At 43.4% G+C, this 18,043-nt stretch overlaps 1 protein-coding gene across 1 annotated transcript; it reads right to left on the reverse strand.

Annotated features, from left to right (window-relative positions):
- Positions 1-14,826: 14,826 nt before the first annotated feature.
- LOC147219666 (major histocompatibility complex class I-related protein 1-like) lies at positions 14,827-17,597 on the reverse strand. The gene is made up of 7 exons (XM_086171313.1): positions 17,484-17,597; positions 16,702-16,968; positions 16,287-16,565; positions 15,689-15,979; positions 15,241-15,342; positions 15,077-15,094; positions 14,827-14,896 (listed from the first exon to the last, which is right to left on the reverse strand). The coding sequence occupies exons 1-7, from the start codon at positions 17,551-17,553 to the stop codon at positions 14,838-14,840; spliced, it is 1,086 nt and encodes a 361-aa protein (XP_086027439.1). The 5' UTR covers positions 17,554-17,597; the 3' UTR covers positions 14,827-14,837.
- Positions 17,598-18,043: the final 446 nt, after the last annotated feature.

Consider the following 18,043-nt stretch of genomic DNA (forward strand, 5'->3'; position numbering starts at 1 on the left):
CTTTGCAAAAATGAATAAAGTATGTATCCCCTCCAAGAGTGTGTGTGTGGGGCCCCTATGTGTAATTTTCCAAAAAGTAAAATTTAGAAATTTCTCTAGCAGGGCTGTTTCTACAGTGCTCGTCTGCCTGCCCCCCTCTCTCTACCCCCAAAGTCCCCCCGGGGGGCCCTGGTTAGTGGGGCCCCCCCTCCTCCCTATCTCGGCCTGTCTGCCTCCCGCCCTCCTCCTTGCTTCGCCTGACTCCCCCACGTCGGCCTTGTATCGGGGTTGGGACCCGACCTGGCTGTTGTCGGCCTTCCACCGGGCGGGTACCCGATGTGGCTGTGTGACTGGTACTGGACTTGAACCAGCGGTATCACATACAGCGTCAGTGGCTTATGGCACTGCGCTAACCAGTCACAGAGGGAAATCCGGGTTTCTCCTATATAACGTCACACTTAGAGGAAAAAAACACTTAGGAAAAATTGTACATAGATACATTTGGCAAAGTGAGACTTGATGTAGGCAATATTGACCGGTGCTGGACTCGAACCAGCAGTTTCCACATGCAGCGTCGGCAGCTTATGGCACTGAGCTAACCAGTTAGTTTCAAATTTCTGGGTTTCACCTATACAGCCCTACTCTTAGAGAAAAGCACTTAGAGGGGAAAAAAAATCTGAGGCAAGATGCAGAGCATGCTGTGTCAGGTAGAAAGTAAATAGGCAAAAGGACTTAGGTTTTGATTCAGAAAACACTTAGAAAAAAAAATCACCAAATGTCGATGAGATACTGAGCTTTCCGGTCAGGTGCAGAAATCCAGTTTGCATGTGTCTAACTTTACACTTAGAGAAAAATACTTAGGAAAAAAAATGGATGAAGCACTTAGGTTTTGAACCACATAGGACCCCCGGGGCACTGATTTTGCACATGTATACTTTATTTTACTTTAGCATAAAAAAAACATTTTGCTAACTTTACACAAAACACTTAGGAGGGGGAAAAAAAGAATCACCAAATGTCATTTCTCCACACACGTGTGCACGTATAAAAACATACCTGCAACCGTATTTTGTCGGTCTGGGAACGGAACCTTCTCCACAATGTGGATACTGACTTGTATATCCAGAAATCTCTGAATTCATGGAAAGGAAAAGATCAACTTGACAGAACCAGTCCTGAAGAGTTGAGTGTCAATAAATTGTCCGACTGGTGATTGAGGCTTATGTGTGTTCTGGGTTTGACAGAATCAGACATTTTACAAATGATGGCACTTGTATCTATCTGGACCTTCAGGCTGTGAAAAGCTTGTTTACATTTTGGCCCCCCAAAAAATTGGGGTGTTTCCCCTTCCCACCCAGGTAGGGCCAAGTCAGTCAGTCTTCCTGCTCTGCAAACTCTGGAGGGCCTGTGGATGCAATTTTATACAACGGAACGGCGACCCAGTCAGAGATCAGCATCTGCAGGCATGCTTGTGGATAGAAAACATTGAAACTGTGGCTGATTTTTTTTGTTCATTATTCCCAAATTTTAGCAATTCTAGCCATGTGGCGGTTGAGGTCTTCCTTTGGATGTGAGCGCCGACCACTGTGTTTCTCTCCCAACAGCTTCCTTGAATCCAAAAAGGTTCATGACGAAGGCACAGCACTTGCAAGCCGTCTCCTTGCACAGCACTTACCTGTAGGTTATCAACGCCCTTAAGTTTCTTTTTGTGTCATTAAACACTGAAAGGATGAACTATACCGACTCATGTGTTCTTTGAGCATCACATCTACACATTTTAAATTTAGTTTCCCTGAACTAGCGCTCGAAGATTCCGCCGCTAACTTCCAGTTTAGCCCTCGGCCGATGGTTTCAGGTAAGCGTGTTCTGCCGACGGTTCAGAGAATCGAAAAAAAAGCAGAGCTTCAGCTGAAATCCAGAGAAACAATTCAGCTTTGCCAGAATAGTTTGCAGACAATGTGTCACGACATGGCGAGGCAACAGCCTCACTGGGACAAAGATCGTTGCAGTGATGAAACAGCGGGTCAAAGTCAAACATCTGTGGAGGTCACTCACCAGACTCCTCCATAGAGGACGTATCCGACGGCAACCAGAGCAACAGCCATCATGGCTTCCATTTCGTCCATATTTTCCACTGGAAAAGTCACTTCCTACTTTGGCTTCGCTGCATGTTTTGCAGAGCAGACGTTCAAGAACCTCATTGCTTTTACTTTGGTGAGGGGACACCATGATGAGGCGTTAGCATCACATTAACTCCGCCACACTTTTACTGCGTGTATAATGTATACAGGCAGAGCAAGTACAGACAAAGAGTGATTCGATGCGTAGCGTAATTACATCATATGATTAGAAAAATGATACAGGAAAAAGGCTCCATATCTAATTCATTGCGGTGCACTGAGTGTGCAGCTTAAAAAAGCGCAACAGACACATCCTGGTCATTTCTGACCCGTTGGTGAATGATTGAACTATTCTTAATAGTTTGAATTAATCATAAACAGTCCAAAATGCAGACAGAAATACTGCAAGTTAATCTCAAAGTGAAGGATTTCCAAGTGCAATATTTAGAAGAAATACTGAAGATTAGCTTTGCACTAAAGAGTCGCTGCATCAGACTGAGTCAAACGTAGAAAAACGTTTAACAGGAAAAGGATAAACTAAAAAGGATTTTAAAAAATAAAGTGACACTGATATCAGGGTGTATAAGTACACTTTATTGTCACAGCAGGAAAACTACAAGCATTTAAAATTGCAACAGGTAAAGACACCTCAAACAGTTTGCTAACTTTACACAAAAGTAAACTTATTGCGCGCACACACACACACACACACACACACACACACACACACACTACCTTGCTTGTGTTGGACAGGCTTCTTCTGGGGCTCAGGATCCTTGTCAGGACGCCTACAAGACCAAACACAACATTTATGGACGTCATCTGAAAGAACACTTTAGAAATAAATACATTGATTTAACCACGGCCGTAACCTGACATGTAACTCCTGCAGCTCTGAGGCAGAGCCACTAACACTGAGCATCACATCTGCAGTTTCTACTTTCACCTCCAGAACATTACCTTAAGTCCTCCTTCAGGGGAACCCCAGTTCTCTCCTCATGAAGAAAGAATCAGTCCCAAACAGTCTTCAGGACTGCAAACAGATGAGCACAGGTACAAAGATCACTGGGGAGGAGAATCTGAAACTTATTGAAGCACTGAAGTCTGCAGCACACTTGCATTGAAGACAAACAAGGACAATAACTCACCAGAGCTCTCAGGACACAAACACTCCAAACAAATGCATCAGATCTGAAAGACAAAACAAAAAGGAGTTTTTCATCACCAAAAAAAATAAACAAATTAAAAAAAAAAAAAAAGGCAGTAATTTCCCAGTGAACCTCAACCTCTCAGCTGGCTCTCCACAGAGATCAGGCGTCGCCCAAAATGACGCCAGTATAAAAAGCCCAGCGTCCTGGCAGGGACCAATAGGAGGCCGCATTTACTAAACGCTTTCACCTGCTGCACATGACCTGCAACATGGAGTAAGATCTGATCCACTGTATTCATCTCTAGAGGGGAAATTCCTTTTTTCACACCAGTGTAAAAGTTATAAAGGAATAAAGGAATAAAGTTGCTCCGATCTTATGCGTTGTAGGAAATTCGCAGCAGGTGAAAGCGTTTAGTAAATGCTAATTGGTCGCGGCCTCCTATTGGTCCGTGCCAGGATGGCGGCCTTTTTATACCGGCCGTGATGTCATTTCCTGGCGATGCCGAGGCTCTGAGGAGAACCTGCTGAGTGCTGGATGGTCGCGTTTGGCTGTGGAATTGCAAGAGGTGTCTTGCACACATTGAGTTGCTGCGCTTCATCTTAGTGTTGGAAGGTAAGAAGGAACCAGAGGTTGTGCTTCAATTTAACTTTTATTTACTGCTTGGTTTTTGCTCCCTTTTTTTTCTCCCCATTTTTGGATCTTTGGAGGCACAAAGACTGTTTTGCTTTTTTTTTTTATTTCTGTCCAAGTAGGTGTTGCTGATTCGTCTCCTCTGATGGGCGATCGTGACCCCGTGCCTTCACAAGAGACTCCTCAGGCTCGTCCGTCCGGAACGCAACGCTTGGCTTTCGTTTGGATCACCACCTCTGGATGTCAGTCGGTATGTTTGCATGATTCTCCTTTCAATGTATGTGAGGTGGAGAAACCGTTCATTTTGGGAGGGTAGAGTGACACGAGTGGCCCTGAGACATTTGGACATTGCTATTGCAAACTGTCCTGAGTGACAAGATGCAGTCTTAGTGTTCTGCATGAACTGCAACAGGGCTCAGAATCAGGCAATACTGCCTAGGAGGTGGTACCAGAGGTGTAGACAAAGTCTGATGTGTTTGTAAAAGTGACAGGATACCATTTGTAGCGTTTAAGAGTTGGTGCATTTAGAACCTGCCGATGTTGCTAGAAAAGCTTAGAAAACCAAAATCATGTTTGGCTGTTTCTTGCCCCATGTCTGGCAATAAATGGGAGCAGCTCCCAAAAAGCTCTGGTTTTGTGCAATCTGCTCAGCTTCATTTTCAGCTTGTCTGGTAGCTACTGTGGAACGGCTGTATTAGCATGAGATTTGAAATACAACTTCCTTTGCACGGCGCTTGTCTGCTTGTTAAAGTGGTGTCTGTTAATGTATGGAAGTGCTTTAGTGTTGTAACTCTTTGCAGTGTATGTTGGTTTCACTGTCTGTTCATCTGTGGCTCTGTTTCCCTCTGTATGTTGCAGGTAGTTCTGAGCAGCTGAGAGCATTTAGTAAATGGTAACCAGTTGCCGTCCCCTATTGGTCCTGGGCGACGCCAGATACCCTCTGGGAGCTGCACCGTCTCTGAACTGGGAATTGCTTTTGGAGGAGGCAGCGGTTGTCAAGCCACAAACTGCTTAGGAGCCGAGGACTTTCCACTTTGTACCATTTTTTTGCAATTTTGAATAAATACTCTTTCCTATAACTTGTGTCTGGATACTTCCGTTCCTCTTGTTTGGTCTCCCTGGCCTAGACGGACCTGATAAATGCCATTAATGAATGCACAAGTTGCATCAGTATTAACGTGTGCCTTGGACCAGTTAGTGGCGATAGCATACAGGGTGCCAAAGGAAATTGGACTGCTGTGGGTTCAAGGAGTGTGGAAGGAAAGGAAAGTCGCTGTCAGGACGGGAGTTGGAGTTACCTTTATGGAGGACTTTGAGGAATGTTCTGGAGGTGACAAGTGAGACTTGAGTCTGATATTGAAGATGTGATGGGAGTTAGATGAAGTGGTGGGTAGGTTTGGTATCCAGCATAGACTTTAGTAAATACATTTTATTAAGATGACTCATGAGCAGAGGTAGACGACCTCTTGTATATGTGAATGAAATGTTGTCGACATGCTTGCAGGTTCTTTGAACGTCGTCTACTAGCTGGTCTTTGTGTGAATCTAGTCACTATACAGCTGTTGGACACAGGATGTAAAATCTGTCTCAAAGCAGGTTCTGTTCCTGCATAGATCAATATATATATATATATATATATACTTCAAATCAGCTTGGCAGGAAGGATCCCAGTGCATTTGCTTCATATTGCAAATGCTTATGTAGATTTATGTTTACCAGATCAGGCATCAGCAGGCTGATCTTCTGAAACAGAAGGGCACTGGTTCAAGTCCATGTATATAGTATGTATCTTTGTAGTCTCTGTAAATAGAGAAGTAATTGTGTCTTATCTGTAAAACAGCTCAATGGATTGCATGTATTCCTCAGGATGGTCCTGTTTGACTGAAGGGCAAACTAAAAATTGGCCTAATATACCAAAAGTAGACTCAATGTGGACATTCACAAATATTAAATAGTCAAATATGCAAATTGTCACTAAAGATGTCTGGCCACTGAGGTGACTGTTGGGTTTCAATGCAGACTGTGAATTAGCATCCATAAACAAGGTTGAAGGTAAAAGAAGCCTTGATGGAACATCATTGTATTGTTTGCTTTGCAAAGTGTGACGAGAATCTGTGTTTTTCAGATTGTCCTGAGAGTGGAGAAATGTACATCCCAAGTGTTTGTAAATATAATGGTAAGTGATGTCTTGAATTGTTGTTGTTAATTTTGTATAATGTTATTTAGTGTTAAGCACAATGTTAATTGCTGATATTTAAGATGGATTGTTGTGTAGTTGAGGAGGTTTTCTTTGTATGTGTTGAAATGAAAGTATTGTTTGACAGTGCATCTCTAATTGTTGTTTGTGCTTGTTGCAGGTGTGGTGAGGCCAGAAGTTGTGCATGTAAGAGTGATGTGCACTCTGGCTAGCTTTGCAAAAATGAATAAAGTATGTATCCCCTCCAAGAGTGAGTGTGTGGCCCCTATGTGTAATTTTCCAAAAAGTAAAATTTAGAAATTTCTCTAGCAGGGCTGTTTCTACGGTGCTCGTCTGCCTGCCCCCCTCTCTCTCCCCCCAAAGTCCCCCCGGGGGGCCCTGGTTAGTGGGGCCCCCCCTCCTCCCTATCTCGGCCTGTCTGCCTCCTGCCCTCCCCCTTGCTTCGCCTGACTCCCCCACGTCGGCCTTGTATCGGGGTTGGGACCCGACCTGGCTGTTGTCGGCCTTCCACCGGGCGGGTACCCGATGTGGCTGTGTGACTGGTACTGGACTTGAACCAGCAGTATCACATTCAGCGTCAGTGGCTTATGGCACTGCGCTAACCAGTCACAGAGGGAAATCCGGGTTTCTCCTATATAACGTCACACTTAGAGGAAAAAAACACTTAGGAAAAAAAAATTGTACTTAGATACATTTGGCAAAGAGAGACTTGATGTAGGCAATACTGACCAGTGCTGGACTCGAACCAGCAGTTTCTACATGCAGTGTCGGCAGCTTATGGCACTGAGCTAACCAGTTAGGTTGACTTTTCCGGGTTTCATGTATACAGCCCTACTCTTAGACAAAAGCACTTAGAAGGGAAAAAAAAAACTCTTAGGCAAGATGCAGAGCATGCTGTGTCAGGTAGAAAGTAAATAGGCAAAAGGACTTAGGTTTTGATTCAGAAAACACTTAGAAAAAAAAAAATACCAGGGCGCCGGCCTTATTATATTGGCCGTGACATCATTTCTGGGAGATGCCAGGGTTCTGGGGAGAGCCAGCCAAGTGGTCGCTTTTGACTGGGACAAAAATTTGGGAATTGGGCTTATTGAAGCAAAGCCAGGGAGCGGTGTCTTGCACACATTGAGTTGCTGTGCTTCATCTCAGTGTCGGGGGAGGTAAGAAGGGACCACAGTTCATTCTTCAGTTTTTGGCTTAAAAAAAAAATACATAATTGTATTTACTACAGAGTTTTTGCTGCCCTCCCCTGCCCCCCCTCTCCATTTTTGGATCTTTGGAGGAACCAAGACAGTTTTGCTGTTTTTCTCTGCGGTTTACTTTTTCTGTCCAAGTGGGTGGCGCTGATTCGTCTCCTCTGATGGGCGATCGTGACGCCGTGCCTTCACAAGCCGACTCCTCGGGCTCGTCTGTCTGGAATGCAAATCTTCGGTTTTGTTTGGGCTGCCACCACTGGATGTCAGTCGGTATGTTCGCATGGTTCCCCCTTTCAATGTATGTGTGATGGAGAAATTGCTCATTTTGAGAGGGTAGAGCAGCACGAGTGGTCTGTAGACATTTGGACATTATGGTTACAAATTGCGTGGAAAGGTGTTGTCTGTATATTCTGCATCAGACATAACTTTTGCCGTAACAAAACGTGCTACTTGAACCTAAGAATCTTGGACTCAACATCTTCACTTTCTGTTTTCAAACCTTGAGGACTCTGATTTCAAACCACTACACAATGTCAAACTAAGCTCTCAATCACCCGAAAAGACACGTTTCTGCCTCACCGTTTTCTGTCATCCACCAGAGGTTGCTGAGGTGTGCGCCTTTCCCGCCTCAGATGGTACATCGCCGGAGCATTGAAGAAACTGGTCGGCAAAGGGAAACCAGCAGTCGATGCGCATACTGTGTATTTTCATTGCCGCTCGAGGTTCACTCGGATCTTCTTTTTTTGTCGTTTGTGTCAGGAGGACTTTTCATGGGCTGAACTAAGATTCTGTGCCGACTTCATTAGAACTCTTTTTGGTCACGTTTCATAGCAATGGTCTTTATAAATCTGTAAAACACCGCTGTCTGTTATGTCTTCATATATTCACTTTTTAAAACCTCCTGGTCCAAACAAATTGTTTGGTGATGTAATCCTAACTTTAGGACAAGTTCCTGGCTTGTTTTACAGGAGATGGATGATGTCAGATCTTTCCAAGATCTCAAGTGTCCACCAGCTGTTTTTAAACCTTCTGCTGCAAAGATGGAGGAATGATGACGAGGGTTTCCACTTATCAGCCACCTGCTTGTTGTCCAGTCAGAATACGTTCTGTCAACTCAAAGAAATAACAGTGTTTGGCTCAGTTTCATTCTCTCACACACACCTGTAAAGTCTTCCCATTTAAACTGCACTCATCCTTGCACCTGCAGTTTGAGTCTCACACCAAGCTGCACTCAAATGTCTTATTTCACTGTGAACGCTGCTCATTTGTCTACTATCCATACATCTCCAAATGCACTGGGGACAGCAAGTATGAATTTTACTATACATGGCTACACTGTGCATGTGACAAATGTCTTGAATCTAAGAAATTTGTCCGCTATCCATTACTGTAGTATATTGCAGGAACACCTTTAAGAGTCATTCAACACGGACAGGGAAAGTATGATGAACTATACCGACTCCAGCCGCCAGGGGGCGGTCGAGATATTCGGCATCAGATCTACACATTTAGACTCCCTGACTCGAATAGGCGAAGCTTCCGCTGCTAACTTCCGGTTTAGCCCTTGGCTGCTTCATCCGAAATACATCGAGTGATTCTATGTCCTTTAAATTGTAGAGCTGTCATAGACCTACATAAATCGAGTCAAAATCGTTCAACGAGTCATTCTTAGGCTTTCCAAATCAATAAAACGATCCCCTCTGATGATGTCGTGCCTTTCTCAACGCATTTGGAGGCAAGTTTTGGGCAAACTCCGTCACGTCAGCGCCGCCATATTTGCCATCTTCACACCCGGGGAATCTCACAACAGCGTAGTTATAGCGCCCTCTTGTGGCCTGGCGGGGTAATGGTAGGTTATTGGCATTTTCAGTCCTGTTTCCCGTCGGGTTCTAATGACCACTTTGGGGGGAATTTCTTGCTCGTTTTTACCAAAATTGTAGCCGATATTTTGTGATTTAATGCATAGTCAACATGATGTATTTGGGGAGATTTCATGCATTGTCTCGAGTGCCTTTTTAGAGTTCATGTCTGGCTAATTTGAACAGACCGGAAAAAGGAGTATTTACAAATGTCCTTTCTGTCATCAAGCAAGGAGAAAAAAAGCACAATTGCTCTTTATTTATTCAAAGCCCCATTCAACGCCTCTGGTTGCTGTTCTGAAATGTAAAATCGCCGGAATTTTGAGAATAGTGGTTGGCGATTATGAATGATTACAAAGGTTGTTACATATCACTTTTATTTTAAAGCACAATAAATCTAGGTCTATCTTAAGGAGGCAACACAACACAGTGTTCAAAGAGTAATATTTAAAGCCCAAAAAGAATGCTCTGTCTCAGAACTGGACCAAATCCGCACAGACTATCTGATAAGTATTATTATCTGAAATTCAGTGAAAATCTCATCTCTGAGAAAAAAACGGCAAAAGTGTTATATTGTGACCATTCTGAAGAAGGCACTCACCCCAGCGAGGTTTGGAAGAAATACATGAGTGGACCAGCTGTTTTTAACCAGAAAGAAAACCTTGAAACGTCCAGCACTCATTTGCAGAAGACGTATGTCTGCAAAGATGGAAGAATGATGACGAGGGTTTCCACTTCTCAGTCACATGCTAGCCGCCCAGTTGTCCAGTCAGAATATATTCTGTCAACTCAAAAACAAAAAGAATTAACAGTGTTTGGATCACTTTCATTCTCCCTTTTTCTCTCTAACGCACACACACACGGGACTACAAATGTAACTTTTGCCCATTTAAACTGCACTCTTCTTTGCACCAAGCTGCACTGAAATGTCTTACTTCAGAGGCAACATTGTCATATTTATAATGTTTACTATCATCATTTCCTATCAATACATATCCAAATGCATTGGGGACAGCAAAGTAGGAATTACCTGTATAGGGAAACAGGTTTCTACCACACGTTTTCACCACAATTCCTTCGCCAAGAACTACAGCGTGTTGGCCCCATCTTAGCTATTATTTCTGGTGTTCTGAAAAACCTAATAGTTGCTTTCCACTTGAATTCTCCCTGGGAGTTTGAATTTGTGGTCCGGTGTGTCTCAATACATATCTCTTCCCAGGTGTCCATTGATATGTCTGTGTTCATTTCCGCCTCCCATCTCTGTCCTATCTGTTTGAAGTTATGTATATTCACAGATAAAATGATACTATACAGCTCATCAATTACTTTCTTTTCCCTATTGCTTATTAGTGCTCTTAGGAGCTTCTCTATGGAAGAGGGTCTTCTAGGTTTTTCCTTGTGTATCAAGAAAGATCATAACTGTAGATATCTAAAAAAGTGTCGAAAGGGGTGTCAAATTCTTTTGCCAGCTGTTGAAACGTTTTCAGATTGTCATCCTTGATTGGTCAATGCAAATAGATTCGACTGTATTCTGACCATTTTCTAAAACCAGAATCGAAATTGTGAGGGGTGAAGGTTACTATAATACCATTAATATATACATATAATAAGTTAAATCCCTTGTCACTCATAGACGGTAATATATACATATTTGCAACGAATCTATTCCACACGAAAATGACAAACAAAATAACAAATGTATCTGCCCTTGGACATGGGTATTAGATTGGTTTAAAGTGGCATTAAAAAGTATTCAGTTAGGTTTGCAGATACCTGCACAAATCCGGAACAAGGCACTGGTGGAAACTCCGAACTTTGCAATTGTTATTACCCGACCGATTATTCAGAGCTGATCTTCCACATGAAAACTAATTAGTTCAAGACCAAGTCCGCTAGCGTCATGCTAGCGGTATGATAGCATGATGCTAGCGGTATGATAGCATGATACTGGATGTGAATTGACTCAAGCTTTTGGACACGTGACTTGAACTTAAAAACGTTGAGGCCCAGTTTTGAACAAACATTAAACGGACTAACAAATATACACTACTAATAATACAAGAAGCTAAATCCATGTACTTTAGCTATAGAACGTGATAGCATGATGCTAGTGGTGACTAGCAAAAACACGCTCACTAACCGGGGTTTCCAGTGTTAAATGACTCCACGGAGTCCCTTGCGTTGACACTCAGGTTGGATGTCTTGCTAGAAAACAATGTAATTTGTCAAATTATATGTAAACTGTGACACTATTTCGCGTACTTATGTGGCTTCGTACTGAATCCGGGGGCTTCCCTCGATGCGCGTTTACACGCACAGTTCCGGGAGGGGGGAAAATGGATCAACGTCAACTCCATTTATCCGTTCTTCAGCCCCAAAACTCAAAACTGTACTTGTTTGAAACTTTTTTATGGGTTCGCTTGTGGCCAAAATACGGGCAGGAATTAAAGATACGCTTAATTATCGGTGTTCCTGTTGTTTTTACCCTTCTTGGCAGCACTTCTTTCCCTCAATCAGCGTTCAGAAGTAAAGCCTTCTCTTAAGTGAGACCCTCGCTAATGCTAACGCTATTGCTATCGTTATTGTTATCTCCAGCACGCTGTCTTCCATTCACCCAAACTTACAATATATTTTCGACTTCTTCCAAAACTTGAGAACTTTGCTTCACTAAGGTAGTCGCTCCTTTAGCCACATCAGACGATTTTGGCGCATCTTCGTTCTTCGGGATCGTACAGATGGTTGACCTAGCCGCGTCATAGTGTTTGGCGAGGAACACCGTTTGGATATTATTTCCTTCATCAGACCGACTGTATTTATGAAATTCTTCTGAACACCACCATCATTGGCACTGTTTGGAATCATAATGAGGGTTAACTTAAGAAAAGAAGCAGAAAAAAGAGTTACGACGACGGACGACGTTAATGCACCCATGACTTATGATGTGCGAGTCCGGAACGAATCGTTCAAAACTCGTGAGTCATTTAAATCACTTGTGAGTCATGATTCCTCAGCTCGATGAACTTGTTCGGTACTGTGCTTGTAACGACAATAGAGAAATGGGAGACAAATGCGGAGGACCTGAAATCAAAGATTATGTTTGTCTCGCAAGGGCCATCACTAAGCCATATATAAGTAAACACATGCATCATAAAATTTAAAATTGGTCTGTTCCACTTTCTTGTCTGATAATAGACTGAAACGCTCGGTGAAGATTCACCACTGAGCGCTGGTACGCTCACCGATAAGTTCTGATAAATTCAACATAACATTGTTAGACATTAGCAAATATTTTATGCAATTTTTGAAGAGCAGCTTGATGGAGGGATGGATACTTGTTTTAAATGGAAGGAAATTCCAAGAGCTAAGTAAGAAAAAAAGAATCTTATTCACTGGCTCTGTTGCTGAGAAGAAAGAGGTAAATAAGGAGGTCACAGGAGCCTTAGAAACAGCCAAGCTGATTTCTCAGAACCAACCTTAGCACGAGGGGACCTCCCGCTCTGATTGGCAGGGTGTGAAAAATATGATCTGGGTGAACACTGCTCCCCCCAGTCGTTCAGCAGTTTTGAAAAGAATCCACGCGTTGAAAAATGAAAAGATGATTTGTTTGACATGTAACGCAAAATGCTTATTCTCACCTGCACTGTCATTCACCCATTTGAATCCCAGTAACCCAACATCGCTCCCTGAAGACCTCAACCTCTTCTCCACCCACTTTGAGAGTGTCAACAGATTCCCATCCCAACAAAGGGAACCCCTCAGGCCCTGAAGGACCTCAGGCCAGCGGCTCTCACCTCACTAGTGATGAAGGCCTTGGAGAGATTTGTAAAAACTCACATCGCCAGAGTCACCAAACCCTCGGTTGATCCTCGCAGAAGGGTTGAACGACACCAAGATCTTCCTCGCTGACACCCGGAAAGGTGTAATATTGACTATTTCCTCTGGAGTGTCGCAGCCACAACTGACCGGTTACTCTTACTTTGCTTTCTTGTTAGGTTCTCCATCCTTGTTATCGCCATTGTTTATTTCTTTCTATTTGTAAATCAACAGAGTAGCGAGTCATGAATGTTGGAGTTTATGTTGATGCTTGTTTTCTGTGAGATTTTGAGGTTGCTGGGACTGATGTGGATGTGGTGTGGAGTGCAATGGATTCTGTTTTTTTTTACCTGGAATAGAGCGGGAACACTTCATTGTATTGCAGGCTCGTGTGGTGTGACTGTGGCCAACAACAGCTATTGCTCATTAAACTGACGTTTTACCGTCACCCGGGTGTTTCCCCGACTAAAACGCTACAATATGAACGCAAAATTTTACCTGAATTGTAACTTCATAAAACTGACATGTTTCTGCACATAAGATTCCTTCCTTACTTCATTCATTCTACTGAATAACTCAAACTTTTAGGTGGGTTCCACCTCTATTCTACATATATTCACCCATATATTTATTGATGTTCACAGTTTGACGCTGCTTCACTATGTGCCTCACATTTTCCCCTCGAGGACAAATAAAGTTTTTTCTGATTCTGGTATCCAGAAGTTGAAACAAATCAGCGTACTCAATTACTTACAAGAGTCGACTAAAAAGAAGGACATTAAGTTGGAAAAATAAATAAACCAAATGAAATAAAGAATAAGATTATATATAGATGTATGAATAGAGGAAATGTGATATGTAATTTCCAGATGGTTTGGTTGGGCAAATACAAACTGATACACAGTATATGGTCAACAGCATCATGAAAAAATATTTATCTTTGAAATGGTGTTTGGTAAAATGGATATTATTGTCAAAACACAAATTGACGAAAATAAAAAGTGACTGAGTTCTCATGGCTATTCAGCACACATGTTATAAGTGTGTGTGTGTTCTGTATGACAAAATAAAACACACATTTCTAAATCTCATTCCTTTTCTCGTGGACCCGCTTCGACGGCCCATGAAAGAACAGGCAGAAGCTGTGAGGTCGGAGCCGCCTTCATTTACTCCGTGATAACTGCTGTTCAGGACACATTTGAGATTTTGAGGGAGTTTTAGGGAATTGATTGAAGAGCAAAAATCATTACACGAAGCAATGAAACCAGGTATTATCAGAGTAAATACAGAACAGTGGTGTTGCACTCAGAGCAAGGTCTCAGGATGAATTCTGGACGTGTTGCTGAGAAACATCTTCCAGTGAAGCTGAGTAGGTCATGGATGAAAGGTCTGTCAGTTCAAATAATAAATATCCTTCATTAGACCCCGTGGGGAAATTTGTTCTCTGCAATTCACCCATCATGGATGAACCATGATGGGTGCCGTGCACCAGTACCAGGGGAGCAGTTGGGGTTCAGTGTCTTGCTCAACAACACTTGAACACACTAGCAGGAGCCGGGAATGTAACCAGGAATGTTCAGTTCCAAAGACGATTACTCTACCTCCTGCGCCACACGCCCCCCAAAATCCTGTTTTTATGACAAAAATAATTTTCAAATACACTTTTACAACTGGTCGTCTTCAGCGATCCAATGTTAAAACTTTGTTCTAGATGTTCAACTCCTGATTCCAACGTCTCCTTTCTTCAGCCACTTCCACAATTCATCTGGAAGCCTGAGGAGACACAAAGAACAAAAAGACATCAACCAGCAGACAAAAGAAAACCCACGTCTCCAAGAAACCCTGGAAGGCGGCTTTCAGGAGGAACTCACTGTTTGCAGCGCTGGGTTTGTCCCTCAGGACGAGGAGGAGGATTCGGAATTGAGTTTCTCCAAAAGGTCTGCGCTGCTGGAAGCTGGAAGGTCAGAAACACACAATTATCACCGGTCCTGATCCAAACTACAACTAAGTGTCAGCAGGAAACACTTCTTTGGTGGTTTCACAGAGGTTCAGGTGAACGTGCTCCACCAGGGACGAAGACTGAGGAGCAACTCCATCCTGCTGATTCAGAGAATCGAAAACGGCTTTTACTTACGAGACGGAGGAGCTTTGGCTGAAATACAAAGAGAAGAGAAATAATTCAGCTTTGCCAGAATAGTTTGCAGACAATGTGTCTCAGAGCCTCACACTGGGACAGAGATGTTTGCAGTGAAGAAGCAGCGAGTCAAAGTCAAACATCTGTGTGTGGAGGTCTCTCACCAGGCTTCTTCTTGTAGAAGACGTATCCGACGGCAACCAGGACGAGCAGAGCGACAACAATCAGTGTCACAATGACAGCGGTGACGATGTTGCTGTTCTTTGCTGTCGAGCAAAACACAACACAAATAGTCACCATCTGCACACACACACACACACACACACACACACACACACACACACACACACACACACACACACACACACACACACACACACACACACACACACACACACACACACACACACACACACACACACACACACACGATAGATCCATCTTTCACAGACTGCAGTTGTTAAAGTCTGACTGATCCCGACTTGAATTCTTCAGCAGGAAGAAAAAGCACGAGGTACGACAGAAACGGGAGCTTCATCTCTGAATGTCTGGACGCCGACGGGAAACCAAAGGTCCGTTTCCCACCTTCATCCCCTGTGAGTCCAGTCTTACCGTTGCTCCTGATGGCGTCTCTGTCCAGGACGGTGACCACGTCCTGCTCGGCACCGGAGAACTGAAACACACACTGGTACTTCCTCAGATCTTCGGTCTCGTCCGGGACCTTCAGGTCGGCGCTCATCTGGAAGGTTCCGTTGGCGTTGGGGAGGATCTCTCCAGACTTCTGAGGGACCTTCTGTCCGTCCTTCCTCCAGAACAGCACGGCTTCCCTGGGGAAGAAACCCGTGGCGTGGCAGCTGACCGGAGAGGAGGGCGTCTTCTGGAGGAGAGACACTCTGGGAAGGTCTGGAGCGTCAAGAGAAACACAGGAGAGTTTCTGTGGACGCCTGAGCTTGGAAGAACTTCTGTTCACGAGACGTGTCGGGATGAAGGAAGGAAGAGAGAAAGAAGCGGAAAGAACACAAGAATCTGCATCCACTGAACAAAGAAGAAGGAAAGAACATTGATTACTTGGTTCAGGTTCAATGACAAGAGCAACAATTTTCGTGGAAGTTACAAAGTCCTCAAATTCAGAAAGAAAACAAGCAATGGTTTGAAATGAAACAGAAACACTGTTGTGTTTATGAAACGACGTCAGGTCATGTGATTCTACCTGTTCTCAGCAGGGAGCTCCTCCCGTAGTTTAGATACTTCTTCAGCTTCTCAGGACAAACCTGGGTGAGGTAATTCTTCCAGTACTCATTTCTGTGCTTGTCATTGTCCCACTTCTGTTTGGTGATGAGAGCCTGTGGTCTCGTAGTGATCCATGTCAGTGTCTTCAGGTCAAATGATATGAAATCTTCTCCATCATAAGAGTACTGATTAAATACATTCACTTCATCAGTCTCATCGTTCCACTCACAGCCAAACATCCTCTGGAAGATGTGGACTCCTGAGAGAGAGACAGAAGCTGCAGTGAACCAGAGTGAGATCTCAGCACAGTCTGCTGCGTTTATTATGGGATGGACATCAACTCGGTGTCACTGGTGTGTGTGTGTGTGTGTGTGTGTGTGTGTGTGTGTACAAACCTCCAGTCTGGTTGAAACGCTGCTTTACAGTTTTAATGTCGCCTATGAAGTTCTGCTGGCTCCCCATGCAGACCTGGGTCTGGCTCTCCCAGTACTTTGGATCATCTGCTGAGACTTTGTCCATCCAGTCCTGATTGGATCCTGCCCTCTTGGTGTTGCTGTCGAAGTGAGTAATTGGAACTTCATCCACGAAACCCACAGCTACAAACTCTGGTAAGTTCGGGACTTGAGAGGATGCCGTGTAGAAATACTTCAGGGAGTGAATCACTGTAAGAAATATTTCATCCAGCGATTACATTTTGTGATGAACACTTCTATAAACAGCTTTAAGCAGTTCCTCAAAGATGTCAAAAAGTGCATCACAGACACGTCCTGGTCATTTCTGCTGAGCAGTCAGTGAATGATGGAACTTTTCTTCACAAAACTTTGAATAAATCAGAAAAGCAGTCCAACATTCAGACAGAAATACTGCAAGTCGATCTCAAACAGGAAAAACTGGAAATCTGTCCTTCTGTACATTCTTCATTGTGTATTTCCTGGATCTCTTCTTCTGCTTTCTCTTTAGCTTTGGAGTGATCTTGAAGCCCAAACAATGTAAATATTTGGTCTCATCTCCTCTGAACTCTAACTCAGAACTAATAACTACAGTTTCCATCAGATTATAAAAGTGCAGAGTTTAGAAGAAACCCTGAAGATGATCTTTGGACCAAAATAACATGAGTCGCTGCGTCAGACTCGTCGAGTCAAACCTTAGAAAAAGCTCTTCTGGCAAAATGACTTACCAGCCGTCACACTGGACGTTCCCATGACAACCGCAACAAGGAGAAAGACGTTCATTGTCGCCGGTCGCATCTTCAGGTTTGCAGAACCTTCAGACGTTCACGGATTGTTGGAGCTTCAAGGTGGAAGATCAAGTCCTGATTGAAGGATCGGATGGGAGGAGGATGGAATAAACCACCGTCTGAGCCAATGAGAATTCAGAATGGGTTGCGATGTCACGGGTCACCAGGCAATACTCAAACGCAACGAGACGAAGCGAAAAAAAAAAATCGCAGTTGTTTTTAGCCACTTTATTTGGCGATTTCAAGACAAATACGATCCATCTCCAGTTTCCCGACTTCCTTTTGTGCGAAAGGCATATTGTAACTTACCGATCAAAGTTTAAAAGTATACTTGTCCTTTCAGGTTGTAAAAGTGTTTCAACAAATATTTTCCGCGAGTCTCATTAATATTTGAAAGACAACGTGTCCATTCCTTTTTTTTATTGAATTTGTGTCACAATTTGTGAATTCGACATTATGGGTCACCAGGCGATCTTAAAATGGAACCGAACTTATCGATC

This window comes from Fistularia commersonii, chromosome 24 (assembly GCF_037954325.1).
Source record: "Fistularia commersonii isolate RoL2024-O1a breed Wild chromosome 24, RoL_Fcom_v1.0, whole genome shotgun sequence".
Lineage (NCBI taxonomy): Eukaryota > Metazoa > Chordata > Actinopteri > Syngnathiformes > Fistulariidae > Fistularia > Fistularia commersonii.